General features: G+C 41.1%; 1 protein-coding gene across 1 annotated transcript; it reads right to left on the bottom strand.

The window, feature by feature from the left end:
• Window positions 1–2,988: 2,988 nt before the first annotated feature.
• Window positions 2,989–16,644, bottom strand: LOC111142992 (akirin 1). The gene is made up of 5 exons (XM_022496371.1): window positions 16,330–16,644; window positions 11,321–11,461; window positions 8,103–8,237; window positions 6,562–6,633; window positions 2,989–5,995 (listed from the first exon to the last, which is right to left on the bottom strand). The coding sequence occupies exons 1-5, from the start codon at window positions 16,547–16,549 to the stop codon at window positions 5,985–5,987; spliced, it is 579 nt and encodes a 192-aa protein (XP_022352079.1). The 5' UTR covers window positions 16,550–16,644; the 3' UTR covers window positions 2,989–5,984.
• Between the last annotated feature and the right edge of the window lie 211 nt (window positions 16,645–16,855).

Here is a 16,855-nt window from a genome sequence, read left to right as displayed (position 1 = left end):
AAAAATACATGTATCAAATGGACAGGTAACTCTGCCTGTTAGAGAGCAGGGAGGGGGCAAAGGAGCAGAAAGACCACTGCCACTTGAGCAGACAACAAAGAGCTTTAATTCCAGGCCAAAGAACAACAGGAGCACCATTAAAAATGACAGACTGAGTTGGTGGTGAGGACAGTTTGAGGACAATTTCTCAATAATTCATGCAAGAACTAACCAGTGCTAAGATTAGGTAGATTTTAGAGAATCTATGCAAACAAAACTCAGAGCAGCAGCAGCTGTGGAACTGGGCTAGGTTAGTTAAGTGAAGGGCAAAGACAAGCCAAACCAAAAGAAAAAGGGTCTTTCAAGTGTGTCTATATAAAGAGGGAAGATGAACCCAGAGAGATCCTTCAAGGATCTTCTTAGCCAGGCAAAGTCAGAGCCAGGTTTAGTCATCCTTCCCAATCAATGTACAGGCCTTTGTTATCTCTGATGGGACCAAAAGGAGACTCCTTAACTGGTCAACCTGTTGTCTAGTTGGTATTAGCCCTTCTGTCTGGTACTTACCCTGAATTAGTTTCCCTCCAATTCCCCACATTTCCACAGATTAATAGCTACATGTCTAATAGTCAAAACCTTCATTATCTAGCCCCTACCACCTAACTTCAAGCTTCTCCCAGGATCTACAAGATTTCATACTCTGGCTAAACAAGAATGTCCTCACTACATACCATCGTGATTTTCCACCACCCAGCCTTTGGTCATTTCAAGCTCCAACTCTTTTTTTTTTTTTTTTTTTTTTAAAGATTTTATTTGAAAGAGAGCTCGGGTCACAGAGCTCAATCCCAGGACCCTGGATGGAATCAGGACCTGAGCCAAAGGCAGACACTTAAGCAACTAAGCCACCAAGGTGCCCCACCAATTCCTACTGTTGCCTGAGTCTTTTATTCTTTGAAACCTTGCTCCAACTCTGTCTCCCCAAATGAAAACTTCCTGGTCACTGCTACTAAGAGCCATTTCTTCTTTTCCTTAGGCCATTATCTGTACCATTCACGTAACTCAGCAACTTTGACCTGACCTGCTTATGTTCCTTGCTAGACTGAGCCTCCTTTTCAGGGCTAAAGATCCAAATGCCTAAGTATATTTATGTATGTTAATTCCAAGTCAGGTAGGTACTGGGGATGTAAGACGGACTAGAGCTACTTACAAAACTTATCAGGCTAGGGGTGCCTGGGTTGGTTAAGTCTCTGACTCTTGATTTCAGCTCAGGTCATGATCCAACCTTGTGTCAAGCTCCAGCTCAGTGGGGAGTCTGCTAGAGCTTCTCGCCCCTGCCACTCCTCCCACTCACTCTAAAATAATGTTTAAAAAAAGCTTGTCAGGCTTTATAAACTCAAATATCTGCCCTCCACAAATAAAGAACTCAGAAAACACCAGTAAAAAGCTTGCCAAATAATTGGAAAAACATTCAAATCCAACATAAACAGGACTTTCTCTACTTATCTCCTACTAACATGAAGGTATGTTGGGTACACCACCAGGTGAAGCACCTTCACTGAAGCTGATGAGACCAAAACCACACTGGACTGTGCACCTCTTAAAAATTGAGCTTGAGGAGGTTTGGATCACCCTGTTGCTAAAGTCAACTAAAAAGTAGTTGAAATATAAAATTATTTTCTTAATAAAAAGGCTAACTGGGTAATAAGGAATTACTGAGATAAAATCTGAGAATCCAGACGCCTAGAACTCAAAGCTGTGCTGTTAAGGCATTTGCCAGTTTGGAAGCCCCTGGATGCCTGCAGCGAAGGTTTCAGAAGCCTCATGGACTGAAGAGGACAAAAATCAAAACCTAAGGCCAGCTAAAGGTGGGAACTTTTAAACTGGGCTCCTTAAACTGGGATTCCTAAGTATTACACTTTTAAGATACGGGTGAAACACAATTAAGCCAGTCTTCACACAGACTTGAGACCTGGTTGTGTGCCATCTGGAAGATCTAGGCAAACTCCAACCTTCAATATGAATTACGGGTTAGTAATATCCCCAGCACAGGCAACCAGAAATCCTTCTAGAGGTAGATGCCTCATCCCTGTCCTGTTTATTCCTACAATTAATTGTTCAAATGTAGTATCCAGCTCACAGATACCCTGGCACATAAAGAGACAACAGACTATAAGCAACAATCAGTAAAAACAAGAGACCCATGAAGACTTCAGGTGCTTAAATTTTAAACAAATTTAGGTAATCTTCACAATGAAGTGTTAATTATCTTACAGTATCATTTGGGGTTGAGTAGCTAGATTTTTCCCTAGATAAACTTGCTTTCATCTTCCTGAAAGTATCAACATTATTCAAATTAAACTGTAGCTGTGGACTATACCACTCTCTAAAGCCATTTTTAAGGAAAACAATCACCCAGGAAGCAGTCAAATCACTGTTCCTTAAGAACAATACTTAACGTTTTTCTGATAACCATAAAATCCTTACACCCACTTTTGTATTTAAAATTTCAAAATTAAATGTACCAAAAATAAAAGTCATTCTAACCACCCATCTCCCAATAGCATGTTCCCTGTCCCTATCCTTGAGAATCATTGCTCTGAAAACTTCATTGGCTTTTTCTGTAAAATACTCACTTTGACAATCAATTGGTTTTCATTTGTAAGCATTTTTTTTTAATCATGCATCACCCAACGTGTAACTCCCCTAGAAATGACAAGTTAACATTCTTGTCCACCAATCCACGATGTACTGAGTTTGCCTGTGAGTTTTTGTATGTTTATCAATGCTACAGGGCCAGGGCGCACAAACTTTTGTGGGAAGGGCCAGAGTATTTTCAACTCGGTGGCCCATACTACCTGTTTCTGGAGTTGCCAACTGTGAAGCAGCCACAGACGCAAACAAAGAGCTGTGGCAGTGTTTCAATATAACTTTATTTACAAAACCAGGCCTTAATTTGCTGACCCCCACTATAGTGACTAACAAAATACAGGTTCACTGAAAGGCATTACTGAATTCATTGGTTATTCATCTTTTATTATTTTCTTAGTTGAACACTTAAAAGTACAAATTCTAATTAGAGAACGTGAGATTTTGATGTTAACAAAGGGGTATTCATACTGGAAAGTTGAGAAATGCTGCTGCAGAAAGGAACGCTTTGGTCTTCAGATCTAATGAAGACCACTGTGGAAAAAACCTGCTGTGGAACAGTGTCAAATGCGCACTTTATGTCTCAGGCTGTGCTACTTTATGTGGGCTATTTAACTTAATCTTGCATTTGAAAACAAAACCCAGTGATGTACATACAATTAACCCTCATTTTACAGACAAGAAAATTATGGCTCACAAATTTCAGTAGCTTGGCAAGGCTCACGCAGCAAACTAAACTCTGGGGCTACACACATCCAAAGGCCATTCCTTTAACTACTACACCACCAACCCATCCTCCCTGGCGGGCAGAGAAGATTGACCATGTGTGAGAGGCTGGCTAAATACTTATATTCCTTGATGTTCTTTTTGTGGAGCTCTTAACAATTATCTGCCTCAGGAACTTTGATCTCCCCTATACTCCTCTGACCTAAGCATGAATACCTACTCCTTTCACTCCCCTTAAGATTTTACCAAAAGAGGATAACAAATATTACTAAAACAAAAAATTAAAACTAAGATGGTAGATGTAGCTGTTCTAAGACCACAGGTCCTGGCCTATCCTTATGGGTTTCTGTAGGCTGACTTCTTCTCTGGGTTTTGACCTACCTCCATGGAACAAAGACAATTCCCAACCTGGGAATGCCCCTAAGATCAAGCTCTAGAAATTAAGGGAAAACTCCTTTTGTTAGTCTAAGGCCTACATTATAGGTCCCCATTTTCTGTCCTACGAACTGTCTCTTCTCCAGATAAAACACTAAACAAACATGTCTAGTCCCTTTTGAGGAAGATTCCAAAACCTAGCCGTGGTAGTGTGCGTGTGGTCTTATTTACCCTATGGCCCCAAAGGGCAACTATATTGTAACAGCCTAACAACACCAGGTACAGTAACAGAGTGTCTATCATTTCCCTTACAGAAACCTACTCTACCTCTCAGCCAGAAGCCATTTAGTAGGAATGGGGCTGACACCTGCCCCACATCACACTGATTCTGTAACAAGACATCAGTGCAGCAGCAGTCCCCATTCCTGATCCATCCTTCAGGACTTCTGATAGCCCCCACAGCAGTCCTTCCTTGTTTTGGTGTGACTATCCCATTGTAAGGCCACTCCCATGACATCCACGGCTAGATCCTCTTACAGGAACAAGTGACTACCCTGGAGAAGGAAGAGATGAAACAAACTACCCTTCAAATATGAAGTGAAATAATTCTTTAATATTTAAAGATCACTGATGGGCTTTTTAAAAAGTCTATAAATCTTAAATGTAATGTTTTACCAGGGAAATGGTTATAGCAGCCTCACATATATTATTTGAATTAATAAACATTATCACAGTATTAAGAAGGCAAGGTAAACAAATAGCTTAAGTATTTTATTTGTTTGCAACTAAGCTTGTTAACACTATATAATGAAAATGTACAAAGAATAATGTTGCAGTTTTTGGTTAGATTTAAGTCAAAGACATTCATTAATAAGGAATCTTCGAATATGAATATTCCAGAATTTCTCTAAGCCATCTGATCAGAACAACTGTCTCTGAATATTACCTTACTTTGGAAGGTACTGGCATACACTTGAATTAAATTCAGAATTTTTCAAAATAAGCCCTAATTAATAAAACTATTCTATATTCAAACTAAAACAATTTTAATAGAACTTTCCTTTCCAGAAACAATAATAAAGGAAACAAGGCATTTTGTAAAATGTGGTCCTGAACAAGTCACAGTAAAAAATAAATGTATACTTAACTTCCACCTCCTCAAAACAGAGGCTACTTTCTGTTCCACAGCCTTGGAACAAGGTGAAGAACAGTCTGTAAGCAACTTTGGGCAGGGGGTTGCCAAAACAAAGCTCAAGCAGTTGAACATGGTCACTTCTTAAAAAGAATTTGGGGGAGCCCGACCAAAGGATCCAAATTCTGTTTTTAATAACCGATAAAAGGCGAAGTGGCTCCTCCCAAGTAGCAGTGCCACCAGGGGCTGGCCCAGCCCCACGCTCACCTGTGTTGTGCTCCCGAGCAAACCCTGATGCTCCTGCTCCAGGGAGACTTTTTCTTTCTAGAGGTTCAGTGTCCTGGGAGCTCTCTGTGTGAATGAGGTGAGCACAGACTCCACGTGGGTATTTTAAGGCTTGGAGTCAAAGTATTTTTCAACACGGCTAGGCAGAGTCCATGTGTCAAACGGCCCGTCTCCAGTTTGTCCTAATTCCTCACCAAGCATTTATAGACCTAGGACCACAGACCTTTGCTATATCATCATAATCACATCTAATGTCCATCCTAACTTATGATTCATATTCTGTGCCTGGAAACAGTCCCTGTATTTAACAATAATACCTACAACATAAAACAATCCACTGTTACAACTTATATGGTCACAAAACATTAATGATCTTCTGTAGATCAAGCAAATGTTTTTAACCATAATTGTCGTGCATCAAATTCACAGCCAGAATCCCCAAGATCAAAAAAATTTGCACAATACAAATAATAACTTAAAATACACACACACACATATACACACACTCTCACACACACTTCTTACAGAACTGTGCTTGGGGAAACTCCATTTGTTGAGTGCCACTGAGGGCATATTTTGCTAAACTGCTGCTCCAGGTACTTTTGTTTGGAAAATCTATCACAGTAGGGCACAGCTGTTTATTGGATGAGCAGAAAAGAAAGATATGCTTGTGGCAACCAGAAAGTTTTAAGGTCTTTCAAGTTGTATAAAATGGACCTGCAGAAACGTTTAAGTGTTCTCAGGATGCAAAGTTGGAGCTGAAATGTGATATCAAACCAGTTGCAAAAAGTGTACAGCAGCCATCTCTTGAGGTCAAACCTGGTACCAGATATGCAAGAAAGCTTCAGGACACATCTATAAATTAGGGGGGAAAAAAGAGTTTAAGAATACTAAAAATATTAACCAATGGGATATGTGTAAAACACAGAGAATGTAACTCAACACTTAAGTTTTCAGTTTCAGTTTAGATATACATCTAGTTATTACTTTATGTTTTGAGTAGTAGTTCTAAGATGTCCAGAATTAAGAAATTCTGACCACACACTTGATAAGCTAGCTTTTTTTTTTTTTTTTCTGGAGGAAAAGCCAGGTAAGAAACATATTGGTATTGCAGTCAGACTACCTAGGTTTCAGTCCTGACTGAACTCCTAGCTTTATGAGCTTGGACAAATTATATAACTTCTTTAAGTACCATCCTTACCTATAAAATGGGGCTAACAACAGTTCCTCCCTCATAGGGTTACTGTAGATTAAATAAACTTCATGAGGATTTAATGGGCTTAGCACAATGCTGGGCATGCTTTTTTAAAAAACGTTAGCTATTATTTTACTTCACAGGGGTTTTTTGCTCTCAGGAGACAGTGTCAACACCTTGCTCTTGGAAGTTGGAAAATTTAAAAAAAAAACTTGGCAATACTTACAGCTTGTTGGCCTTGTCCCATATCGTCGCATAATCTGATCATGTGTGAATTTCACAAAAGATTCATATTGTTCTGTAAGGGGTAAAGACAGTATATACCATCCCTAGAACTCTCCCTCAGTTTTTCAAGAATCAAGTGTCAGGATCACATCTAGCTCCCCTGTTTAAATTATCCGCTCTCAGACCCTCCTTGTTAACAGCTGCTCTGAGATCTGTTACTTCCTTTTAGATCCTAGAGCCAAATCCCTAGCTCCTAGATTTGGTCACTGATCATCTATAATATCACATTTTCCTAATCCTGCCCCTGCTATAACTCCATCCCCTAAAGGATTCTCAAGACAGACAGACTGGCTCAGTACTACAAAGTCAACAAACTTTAGAACTCTGTAAGACATGAAGCTTGAAGCTCTTTTCTGCATTCTATCCTTGCTATAAATCTCAACACGTTGAATGAAAGAAGTGGGATAGCTAGAAAGAAGAGAAAGTTTCATAGAACCTAATTGCCAAGAGTCCCAGAGAATTACCTTCCACAGGGAAACTCAGTAAAAAAGAAGGTAGTCTGACATCCATGAACAGAGACATGACTTAGAGCTAACTGAACAATTCTGGGAATGGAGTTAGGAGAGGGGAAATGATATACTGGAGCTTCTTGTTTTAATACACATTATTAAGTACATTAAAGGATGAAAGAAGTTCGACTATAAAGAAACACATGGGGGGCGCCTGGGTGGCTCAGTGGGTTAAAGCCTCTGCCTTCGGCTCGGGTCATGATCTCAGGGTCCTGGGATCGAGCCCCGCATCGGGCTCTCTGCTCCACGGGGAGCCTGCTTCCTCCTCTCTCTCTGCCTGCCTCTCTGCCTACTTGTGATTTCTGTCAAATAAATTAAAAAAAAAAAAAAGAAAAGAAAAGAAACACATGTAACTACTATGAAACACAGAGTTCTCAATTTAAAGCAGACTTTCCTACTTTCTGCGGAGCCATGTGGTATGGGTCACCAGATTAGGAAATAACAGTTACGGGAAGAAGTTGTTATCTAAAACCTTTCTGATCCCAACATGGTCCCCTTTCACTAAATGGGTACTACTTTCTATTCCTGATTCAGATCTCTTCCTTTCACAAAAGGCTCTACTTGTTGATATCACTGTCAACTCCCTTTGTTCAAACCTGAACTATGCTTTCCAAACTAATGTACCTCCAAATCACAGAATGCCAGATTTCCCGCATCTACAAAGTGACTGCCACCAGGAAGTCTGATCATGTTGACTACACCCCACTCCCAACTGGGAGGTTAGCCCAAATAAACTACTCACTGCCTTTATTCATATGGAAAAATGTCAAAAGAAAAGCTTGGTTTATCTTGTTTCAGAAATGTATATGAAATGTCCTTCCATGTGTAAATCACAGAGTAACTTGACTATTCACAACTCATTAAACTTTTCCTACATGAAGTCTTGCTCTTTTTCTAAGTTACCATCTGACTGAACCTTATTATTTACTGAACCTTATGAACAAACAATGGTACAACCACTGCCTCAGCCTACCTGCTAGTTTGGTATTGAGGATTTGCTCATACTCCTCCCGAATTTTATCTTCATAGTCTTTTAAGAGACGCTCACATATTATTCCAACTTGTCGGAGGGTAAAGGTGGGCTGGTCCTTCTTCATCCAGGAGGAACCTAGTCAAAAGACAAATCTAGTTTTGTTTTTGTTAAAAGATTTTATCTCTACATCCAATGTGAGGCTCAAACTCACAGCCCCAAGGTTAAAAGTCACATGTTTCTACCTGATGAGCCAGCCAGGAACCCCAAAACAAACCCAGTTTAAATAATATATTATAGTTCTAAGGTTCAGAATTAATAACTTTATGTTAACAGTCCTAGGACACAAAAACTGTTCAGAAAAATTGTATTCTTCACAACTCTACATGGAGTTTTTCACAAAATTGCTGAGCTTCTGCCACTAGTTTTACAAAGTCAGGCCAAAGGTAAATTGAGAAGTAGGAGGAACAATGTGTATCCAGGTGTGCTAGCTGATCCGCATACAGAAAAACAGTTCTGATGCCATAACAATGTGAGCCCATACTCAATGCTCATTTGGTAAAGAACAAGAACAAAAAGTAAGTTGATATAAAGCCTCTAGTCTGGATTAGAGAAAGTAATTCAGAGCTACCCAAATCTTGGTGATTATCTAGACCTATGTTTAACTGAGATGCATTATAATTATCCGCAGAAGTCACAAAACATGACACACATTCTGATTTAATTCTAGGTTAGGGCCTGGCCATCTTTTAACTTCCACAGATGATTCTGATAAATGGTTAGAAGTCTGATGCTTAGGAGATCAAGTAACTCGCCCTATATAACAAATAAGCAATAATAAGCAATAAGCAATAATATAATAATAATAATAATATAATAATAATAAGCAATGTCACCGAAGTATGAATGAAGGAGACAATTAGGCCCTACATATCTCATCCTCTTTTTTTTTTAAGATTTTGTTTATTTATTTATTTGACATAGAGAGAGGAGATATAAACAAGGGGAGTGGGAGAGAAACAGGCCTCCTGCTGAGCAGGGAGCCCAATGCGGGGCTTGATCCCAGGACCCCGGGACCATGACCTGAGCCGAAGGCAGATGCTTAATGACTAAGCTACCCAGGTGCCCCTACATATCTCATCCTTGATCCCTTTCAAATCCAGGAAGAGAAGAGTAAAATGTTTGTAAGATAGTAGTTAGAAACCAAAATATTCACTGGAATGCCAGAAAACATGGAAATCTGCTTCCTGATCATGAGAAAAATAGCAGCAGCTCCTTCGGTAGCCCAGTCGTTCCTCAAAGCTGAGCCTGTTCCTCGAAGCTCAGCCTAGACTCCGTTTCTTCAGTCCGATTAATCTGTAAACCGTTTAGCACTCTGAAACAAGTCATTCTTAACTTAAACCTAGATTTCTTCTTTACAATCAAACCTAACCAAAAGCTCTACCCAGTAATCACTCTATTGTTTCTCTGCATCCATAACATATTCTTCAAAATTCTAATACTAAAATCTCAAAAAAATATTAAGGAAAGACCAGCTTATGCTTTTTCTCACTCACCTTCTCAAGTAAATAAAGTCTTAAAAAAATATATCACTTGGGGGCGCCTGGGTGGCTCAGTGGGTTAAAGCCTCTGCCTTCAGCTCAGGTCATGATCCCAGGGTCCTGGGATCGAGCCCCGCATCGGGCTCTCTGCTCAGCGGGGAGCCTGCTGCCCCCCTCTCTCTCTCTGCCTGCCTCTCTGCCTACTTGTGATCTCTGTCTGTCAAATAAATAAATAAAATCTTAAAAAAAAAAATCATGAGGTGAAATTCACATGAAATGCATCATTTTAAAGTGAACAACTCAGTGTCATTTAGTACATCCACAATGTTGTACAACCACATTTATCTAATTTCAAAATATTTCCACCGCTTCAAGTTAACACCCTTACTATTAAGCAGTTTTCCCCATTCCCTTCTCCTTAGCTCCTTGCCAACGCAATCTGTGTTCTGTAAGGAGACAATTTTTAATCAAGGTAATTTTTAACTCTCAGAACTATTAAAAAGTAGAATAGTTTGTAAGGAAATAAACTACTGTTAAAGGACAGAGTTCACCTCCATTGGAGATATTTGCACACTTGACTCTTGCACACTTGCACTCTTGACTATTTGCAGGGATATCGCAAGCAAGACTGGTGGCTAAACTATGTGACCATGAAGATTCCCTCCAACCCTGAGATTCTATTTTTGAGCACATCCTCTCTGACCACCTGTCAATGCTATAGAGCTGCTGTCACACAAATGTGTGCAATGATGGAAATATCCTATAGTTATGCTAATATAAGAACTACATGTGACTACTAAGCACTTGCAATGTGGCTACTGCATCCAAGAAACAAAATGTTAAAATTTCATTAAATTTTAATTAACTTTAATAGCTATATGTAGCTAATCTAATGGCTAAGATATTAGACACTGTAGTTACAGAGGGTACTTCTGCACTGGGTGGATGGAAGCCAAATCAAATCAATCTAAGGTTTTTTTTCTGAGGTGTCTAGGTGGCTCAGTGGGTTAAGCCTCTGCCTTCCGCTCAGGTCATGATCCCACGGTCCTGGGATCAAACCCTGCATCGGGTTCTCTGCTCAACAGGGAGTCTGCTTCCCCTCCCCCTCTGCCTACTTGTGCTCTGTGTCAAAAAAATAAAATCTTAAAAAAAAAAAAAAAATCTAAGTTATTCCCCCCCCCCAATTTCATGACTCTATGGTTTCAAAAGTATTTATAAGGGGCGTCTGGGTGGCTCAGTGGGTTAGGCCTCTGCCTTTGGCTCAGGTCATGGTCTCTGGGTCCTGGGATCAAGCCCTGCATTGGGAATCTCCGCTCAGCAGGGAGCCTGCTTCCCCCCACTCTCTCTGCCTATTTGTGATCTCTCTGTCAGACAAACAAAAAATCTTAAAAAAAAAAAAATGTACAAGTAGTAATACAATGCATACATTTTACCAATTTTATCATTTTAGATGAAATCAATTCTGGATTAGGAAACTATCATTTTAAGAACCATTTACAAACTTTTTTCCTTTTTCAATTTTTTATCTAAATTTCAGTTAGTTAACATACACTTTAATATTAGTTTCAGGTGTAGAATTTAGTGATTAATCACTTACATATAACAGCCAAGGTTCATCACAACAAGTGTACCATTTACAAACTTTAAATGGGAGGTCTGTCCACACTAATGTTTGCTTACCTGGAGAACTAGGTGCTGTGAGTGCTGAGGAATGAGGCTGACTTTCCGAAGTACAAGCTTCACTCTGGTTAAGAACTACTTCTAAATGTCTCCACCTCTGATAACGACTATATTCTTGTTTTATGTTCTGAAAAATTTGTTCTAATAAAAAAAGAAACACATTTGAACATTCATTTTATTGTGCCATTTCTTCAAACTTCTTGTCCCTTCCCCCATATTATTAGTATTAGCAAGAAAAATGTTTATACTGAATAAAGCACTCCTCCTATAACTCCAAAGTGTTCTCTCTTATTGCTATTTCAACAATACATGGAAGAACAGCTGTTCTAGCATAAGCCCTTCAGACAGTTCCCTTTGCTTGTTTTCCTGCGACAATGAAGACCAGATCTGCAGTCTGTTTTAGGATTAATGAGTATGATTTACAGCAAAACAAAAAAACCCACCCTTCACCTAATCAAGAGCTATTTTTGATTTGTGTTAAGCTGCACAATTTTGCAAACTAGTGTATTGGGGTGATTCTCTTACCACCCAAGGCCTTCTAAAAATGAAGCTCGTGTCCCATTTGGGATTCAAGATCTTTGGGGGAGAGAACAGTAGAAAACCACCATATGGTCATCTCCTAGACATGGACCATGGGAATACCTGAAATTTATTGCTTGGACCCGATGATCAGGGCTTAGAAAAGAACTTTCTGATCCTACCGAGAGGCAATACTTGATAGGACTCGGATTACTATTCTGAGTCAAAGTAGTCATAAACCAAATTTACTAACGCTATTGAAGGGAGTCCAGGACACACAAATTCACTTTGAAGTACATTCCTAGAGCCAACACTGTCTGAAAGGATGTGGTTTTCAAGTTTTTCATTTTTGTGGGAGAATATGCATCCACTTTCCAGATGATAAAGCCTCCTTATCAACAATAAAACCCAGAAAACCATATCACAACCCCACTCATATTATTCTAATGTATACTGTGCTATAATTGTAATTTTTTATGGGGTTGAGTGTTAATAATACCATTTTGCTTCTTCCTAGCTGTGTGACTATGACCTTGGAAAGTCATTCAGGATCTTCAGCCTACTTCTTCAATATAAATTTTAACTGCCTACCCAATGAAGCTTTGAAAACAAATGACAGGAGAGCCTAGGAAATGACAAACTCAGTATCTCCACACATAACTAAATTTTCTAACACTCAACCCAAATACACAAACAATGTGGGATTAGCAAAGCTTTCCCTTAAAAATGCTATGAAGTTCATATTTTAAGATCCCTGAACTTATGAAGTCTTCACTTCATCTTTAAAATGTATTATTCTCCAAGCATATACTTGCCAGATTCAATACAAGGATGTAGGGAACTACAAAGATTTTAAACAAGAGAGGACAAGTATGAGGACAATGCTCATGAGAACAGAAGGTCTTTGATAAACCTCTGCCTCCTGTATGGCAAAGTGAACAAATGGAAAGATACAACTTTTAGGCTGGTTAAAGGACAAGCAAGTCCAAGAATCTAAATATGGACAGTAGAAAAATAAGGAAGTAGATGTGATTTTCTCTCCAAGAAGGCCACTTAAAAAACAAAATAAAACAAAACAACCCAAAAAAACCAAAAATGTACATTTCTTTTTAACAGTGGATAATAACTTTAGTCTTTGCATCTCATTATTATTTGAAACTGTGCTTCTGGGTTTTATCAGACTAAGCCTGTCCTCAAAATTCTATGATGGTTCCTAGCTGTTACAGGCCAAAATTCAAACTTTTTCTTTTCTTCCAAAATTCAAACTCTTTGGGGGGCCTGGGTGCCTCAGTGACTCAGTCAGTTAAGCGTCTGCCTTCTGCTCAAGTCATGATTCCAGGGTCCTGGGACTGAGCCCCCGCATTGGGCTGCATGCTCAGCAGGGAGTCTGCTTCTCCCTCTCCTCTCTCCTGGGCTTGTGCTCTCTCAAATAAATAAATAAAATCTTAAAAAAATTTAAACTCTTCAACATGGCATCCCATGCCTTCCAAGGCTTGGCCCAAATTATTTCCAGTTCCATCTCCCATTATAGCCCAGTTACATTACATTATCCTTTCCTTAATTTGTGCATTTTCATGGCTTTGCTCATAACAGTTTTCCTTCGCTTGAAATGTGGCTGTCTTTATTCCTTCACCGTCATTTAAGACCTAGCTAAAATGCTACCTCAATATGGATGTTAATCCTCAAGCCTCAAGTCATGATCAATTAATTGCTTTGCACCTGGACTCACACATGTTTACAAACATCTTCCTCAGTCAGCAACACCCTCTTATGCCTGGTATCAACTTAGCTCATTTAAGCAATAAAAGGCTTAATTTTGGGGCACCTGGGTGGCTCAGTGGGTTAAGCCTCTGCCTTCAGCTCAGGTCATGATCTCAGGGTCCTGGGATTGAGCCCCACGCCCCCCCGGCCCGCCTCTGCATACTTGTGATCTCTCTGTATCAATTAAATTTAAAAAATATATATATATATCTTTTTAAAAAAAAATAAATAAAAGGCTTAATTTTATATGCCTTTCCCCCAAAAAGTGCTATGACACCTATCTTTTTTTTTTTTTTTAAGATTTTATTTAGTTATTTGACAGACAGAGATCATAAGTAGGCAGAGAGGCAGGCAGAGAGAGAGAGAGAGGAAGGGAAGCAGGCACCCTGCTGAGCAGAGAGCCCGATGTGGGGCTCGATCCCAGGACCCTGGGACCATGACCTGAGCCGAAGGCAGAGGCTTAACCCACTGAGCCACCCAGGCGCCCCGACACCTATCTTTTTTTTAAAGTAAAGTAAAAACATAGTTTCTTGACCATTTCTGAGAAACCTTTATAACCTTTGAGATAACAATTGTTATAAAATGAAGTCACAGATTTTTAAATTCACTTTTCTATTAGTTAGCTTTATTCTTTTTATTTGTAAAGCAATTAACATTTCCTCTCCCATTATTCCTTTTTAATCCAGAAGACATCTTTCACTTAAGCCAAAGCATCTTATAATCAATCATTCATACTTTGTTTCTTTCTTGAACCATATTCCAACAAGCATTAAGGAGGTTAACTGATCAGTCTTTACAAATGAGTATTTTAAATAAAATATTTTAATATAAACGACCAAGAAGGTAGTTTGCATGATCTATGTGAAAATTAAAATTTAAAATAAAAAAATAGTGACTCCCATTATTGCACTCTGCAATATTGAGGCTTCCAAATACATTCAACACTCATTTATTAAACATGTGCTGTAATGTGAACTACAACAGAATTAGTCTACAGGGTATACTGGAAGAAATAAAACGTGCATAAAATCTATCAAGATGGATAAGTCAAGTATTAATTCTATTTTGCATAACAGAGATCCAGAAAGATTATATGACTATCCTTGCTATCTGTAGGAACAGCAAAAGAAAAAAAATATCACTTCAAGTGGGCATTTTGTTCCCTGCTTTTCTTTTCTAAGTAGGCTCCATGCCCAATATGGAGCTCAATGTGCGACCTGAACTCAGGACCCTGGGATCAAGACCCTGACGCTTAACTGACTGGGCCATCCAGGCGCTGTCCCCTGCTTTTGAAGGGCTCTTTACAAAAAATTTTTGCAAACATTATCTCATTCAGTACATAAGGCTTTGCAACATTAAGTGGTCAGGAAATTTAAAGGAGAACAGAGTTCCTTATGGGGTAGGGTTAGTCACGTAATGGATGGGAGATTTGCAAAAATGATTGTTTTTGGATTAGCAAATACAAGGGGAAAACATCATGATGGAAAGCAAGGATAACAGGCACACCCGGGTGGGTCTGGAGAAAGAGCAGCAAAAGCATTGTCTGGGAGAAAAAAATGTGTAAAAGGCTAAGTAAGTCATATGGTTACAGCTGATAAATCCTTTTACTAAAAGAATGAAGAGAGGTGAACAGGAGAGTGTCTGTGAGGGCTTGGCTGGCAACTGCAGGAATTTTGGTGTGAGAGTATGAGGGCCTGAAATCTGTATTATGGATATGCAGAGGAAAGAGGAAATAAAGCCCAAAGACACTAGTAACTGAAAAGGGATGAGGAAAAGAATCATTTTAAGGCAGTCCTAAGGTTTCACTTACACTTGAGGAAGAGGAAAACGCACAAAGAAATAACTTGACTAAGTCCAGTTTTGAGGACCCTCCCCCATCTTCAGGAGCCCTTTAAAACTGCTACATACTAATTTTGATGCACTTTCCCCTCAATTCCTGTACAATGGTTGGGGGGGGGGGGCGGTTTGTCCCAACTTTACAGTCACACTAGCTCTCCCCTTTCCTTGATCAACATGTAATCCTTACTGAAAGAGTCTTACGGGTAGTTGAAGTCCTGCTTCCGGAACCTCTGTATGTTTAAGGATTCTCAAATAAATTCTAGCTAACGAGCTACCGATATCGAGCCATATATGGTACAAGACAATAACCATATTAAGATTCAGTATCAATAAAAGAACATGGCCAATCCCTTAGAAATAGGTTGGAATCGGATTCTATGACTTCTGCGACGGCCTCTGGTCCCTAAAGACTTCTGAAAAGCAGGTCCCCCTCCAAGCTACAGTACAGTGAACAGCACGCACTCAGGTCCCTTCCCAAGAACCCGCCCCCAACCCCCACCCTCAAGGCCGGGTTCGTGAGCAGAATCCCATTTTCCATGGCCCACTGGATCTGCTGGGCGGCTCTGTGCAGGCCCGGGCAGCGGAGGCAGGAGGGGCTTCACGCACGGGAAGGGCCCCGAGCGGCCAGGGATATTCCCATCTTCCTCTTGCTGCCCACCCCTCCGGTCTCTCCAGCTCCAGGAAAATCGAAAACGGACACTGGAGCCCCACCATCCCTCCCGGATGTCTCCCATCCCCGGAAGCGACACGGCCCAGCAGCACCCCAGTTCCCGTTTCTCAGGGCAAAGAAGGGGTCTGTGGGTGAATCAGCCTAGCGCCCATAGCCGCCCCACCCCCACCCCCCAAAATGCCTGGGCCTGGCTTCCTGCCAAGCCCGCAGCATAGGTTACCCGGTGTTGGAAGGCGCCGCTCGCTGCCGGGTGGGGCGGGCTGCTGCAGAGTCGGCGGTGGGGTCTGCGTCTGGAGAAGCGGCGGCGGCTCAGCGTCCGGGGGCCTGAGGCCCGGAGTGGGGCCAGGCAGAGGGGCGCAGCGCCGCCGCTTCGGGGAACCAGGACTCAGCAGCGCCGCCTCGAACTCCATGGGCCGCTTCAACGTCGCCCCGCACGCCATGCCGCTGACGGGCCAGGAACCAGGAGCGGACGCGGAGGCAACTGCGGCCCAACCTCCGGCTCCTCAGCGGAGCTCGCAAGCCAAGCCGGCTCCAATGGCGCCTCCAGCACCCGGCAGCGATGCTGGCCCCGCCTCCTGTGACGTCACGGGCCCTGGCCACCGACCGGCAGAGGGGGAGAAGCCGGAAGAAGGCCGCTCTGGGAGGCCCGTCAGCTACACTCTGGCCCGCCGGGCCCCCCACTGAGGAAATGGCACGGTCTGGGCGGAGAGCTCGGTCGCCAGGCAACGTCGGGAAGGCCCCCACCC

This window comes from Enhydra lutris, unplaced genomic scaffold, assembly GCF_002288905.1.
Source record: "Enhydra lutris kenyoni isolate GAN:26980312 unplaced genomic scaffold, ASM228890v2 scaffoldscaffold9, whole genome shotgun sequence".
In the NCBI taxonomy this organism is placed as follows: domain Eukaryota; kingdom Metazoa; phylum Chordata; class Mammalia; order Carnivora; family Mustelidae; genus Enhydra; species Enhydra lutris.
Note: the sequence above shows the minus strand (reverse complement) of the source record. Positions and strands in the feature narration are given on the sequence as shown.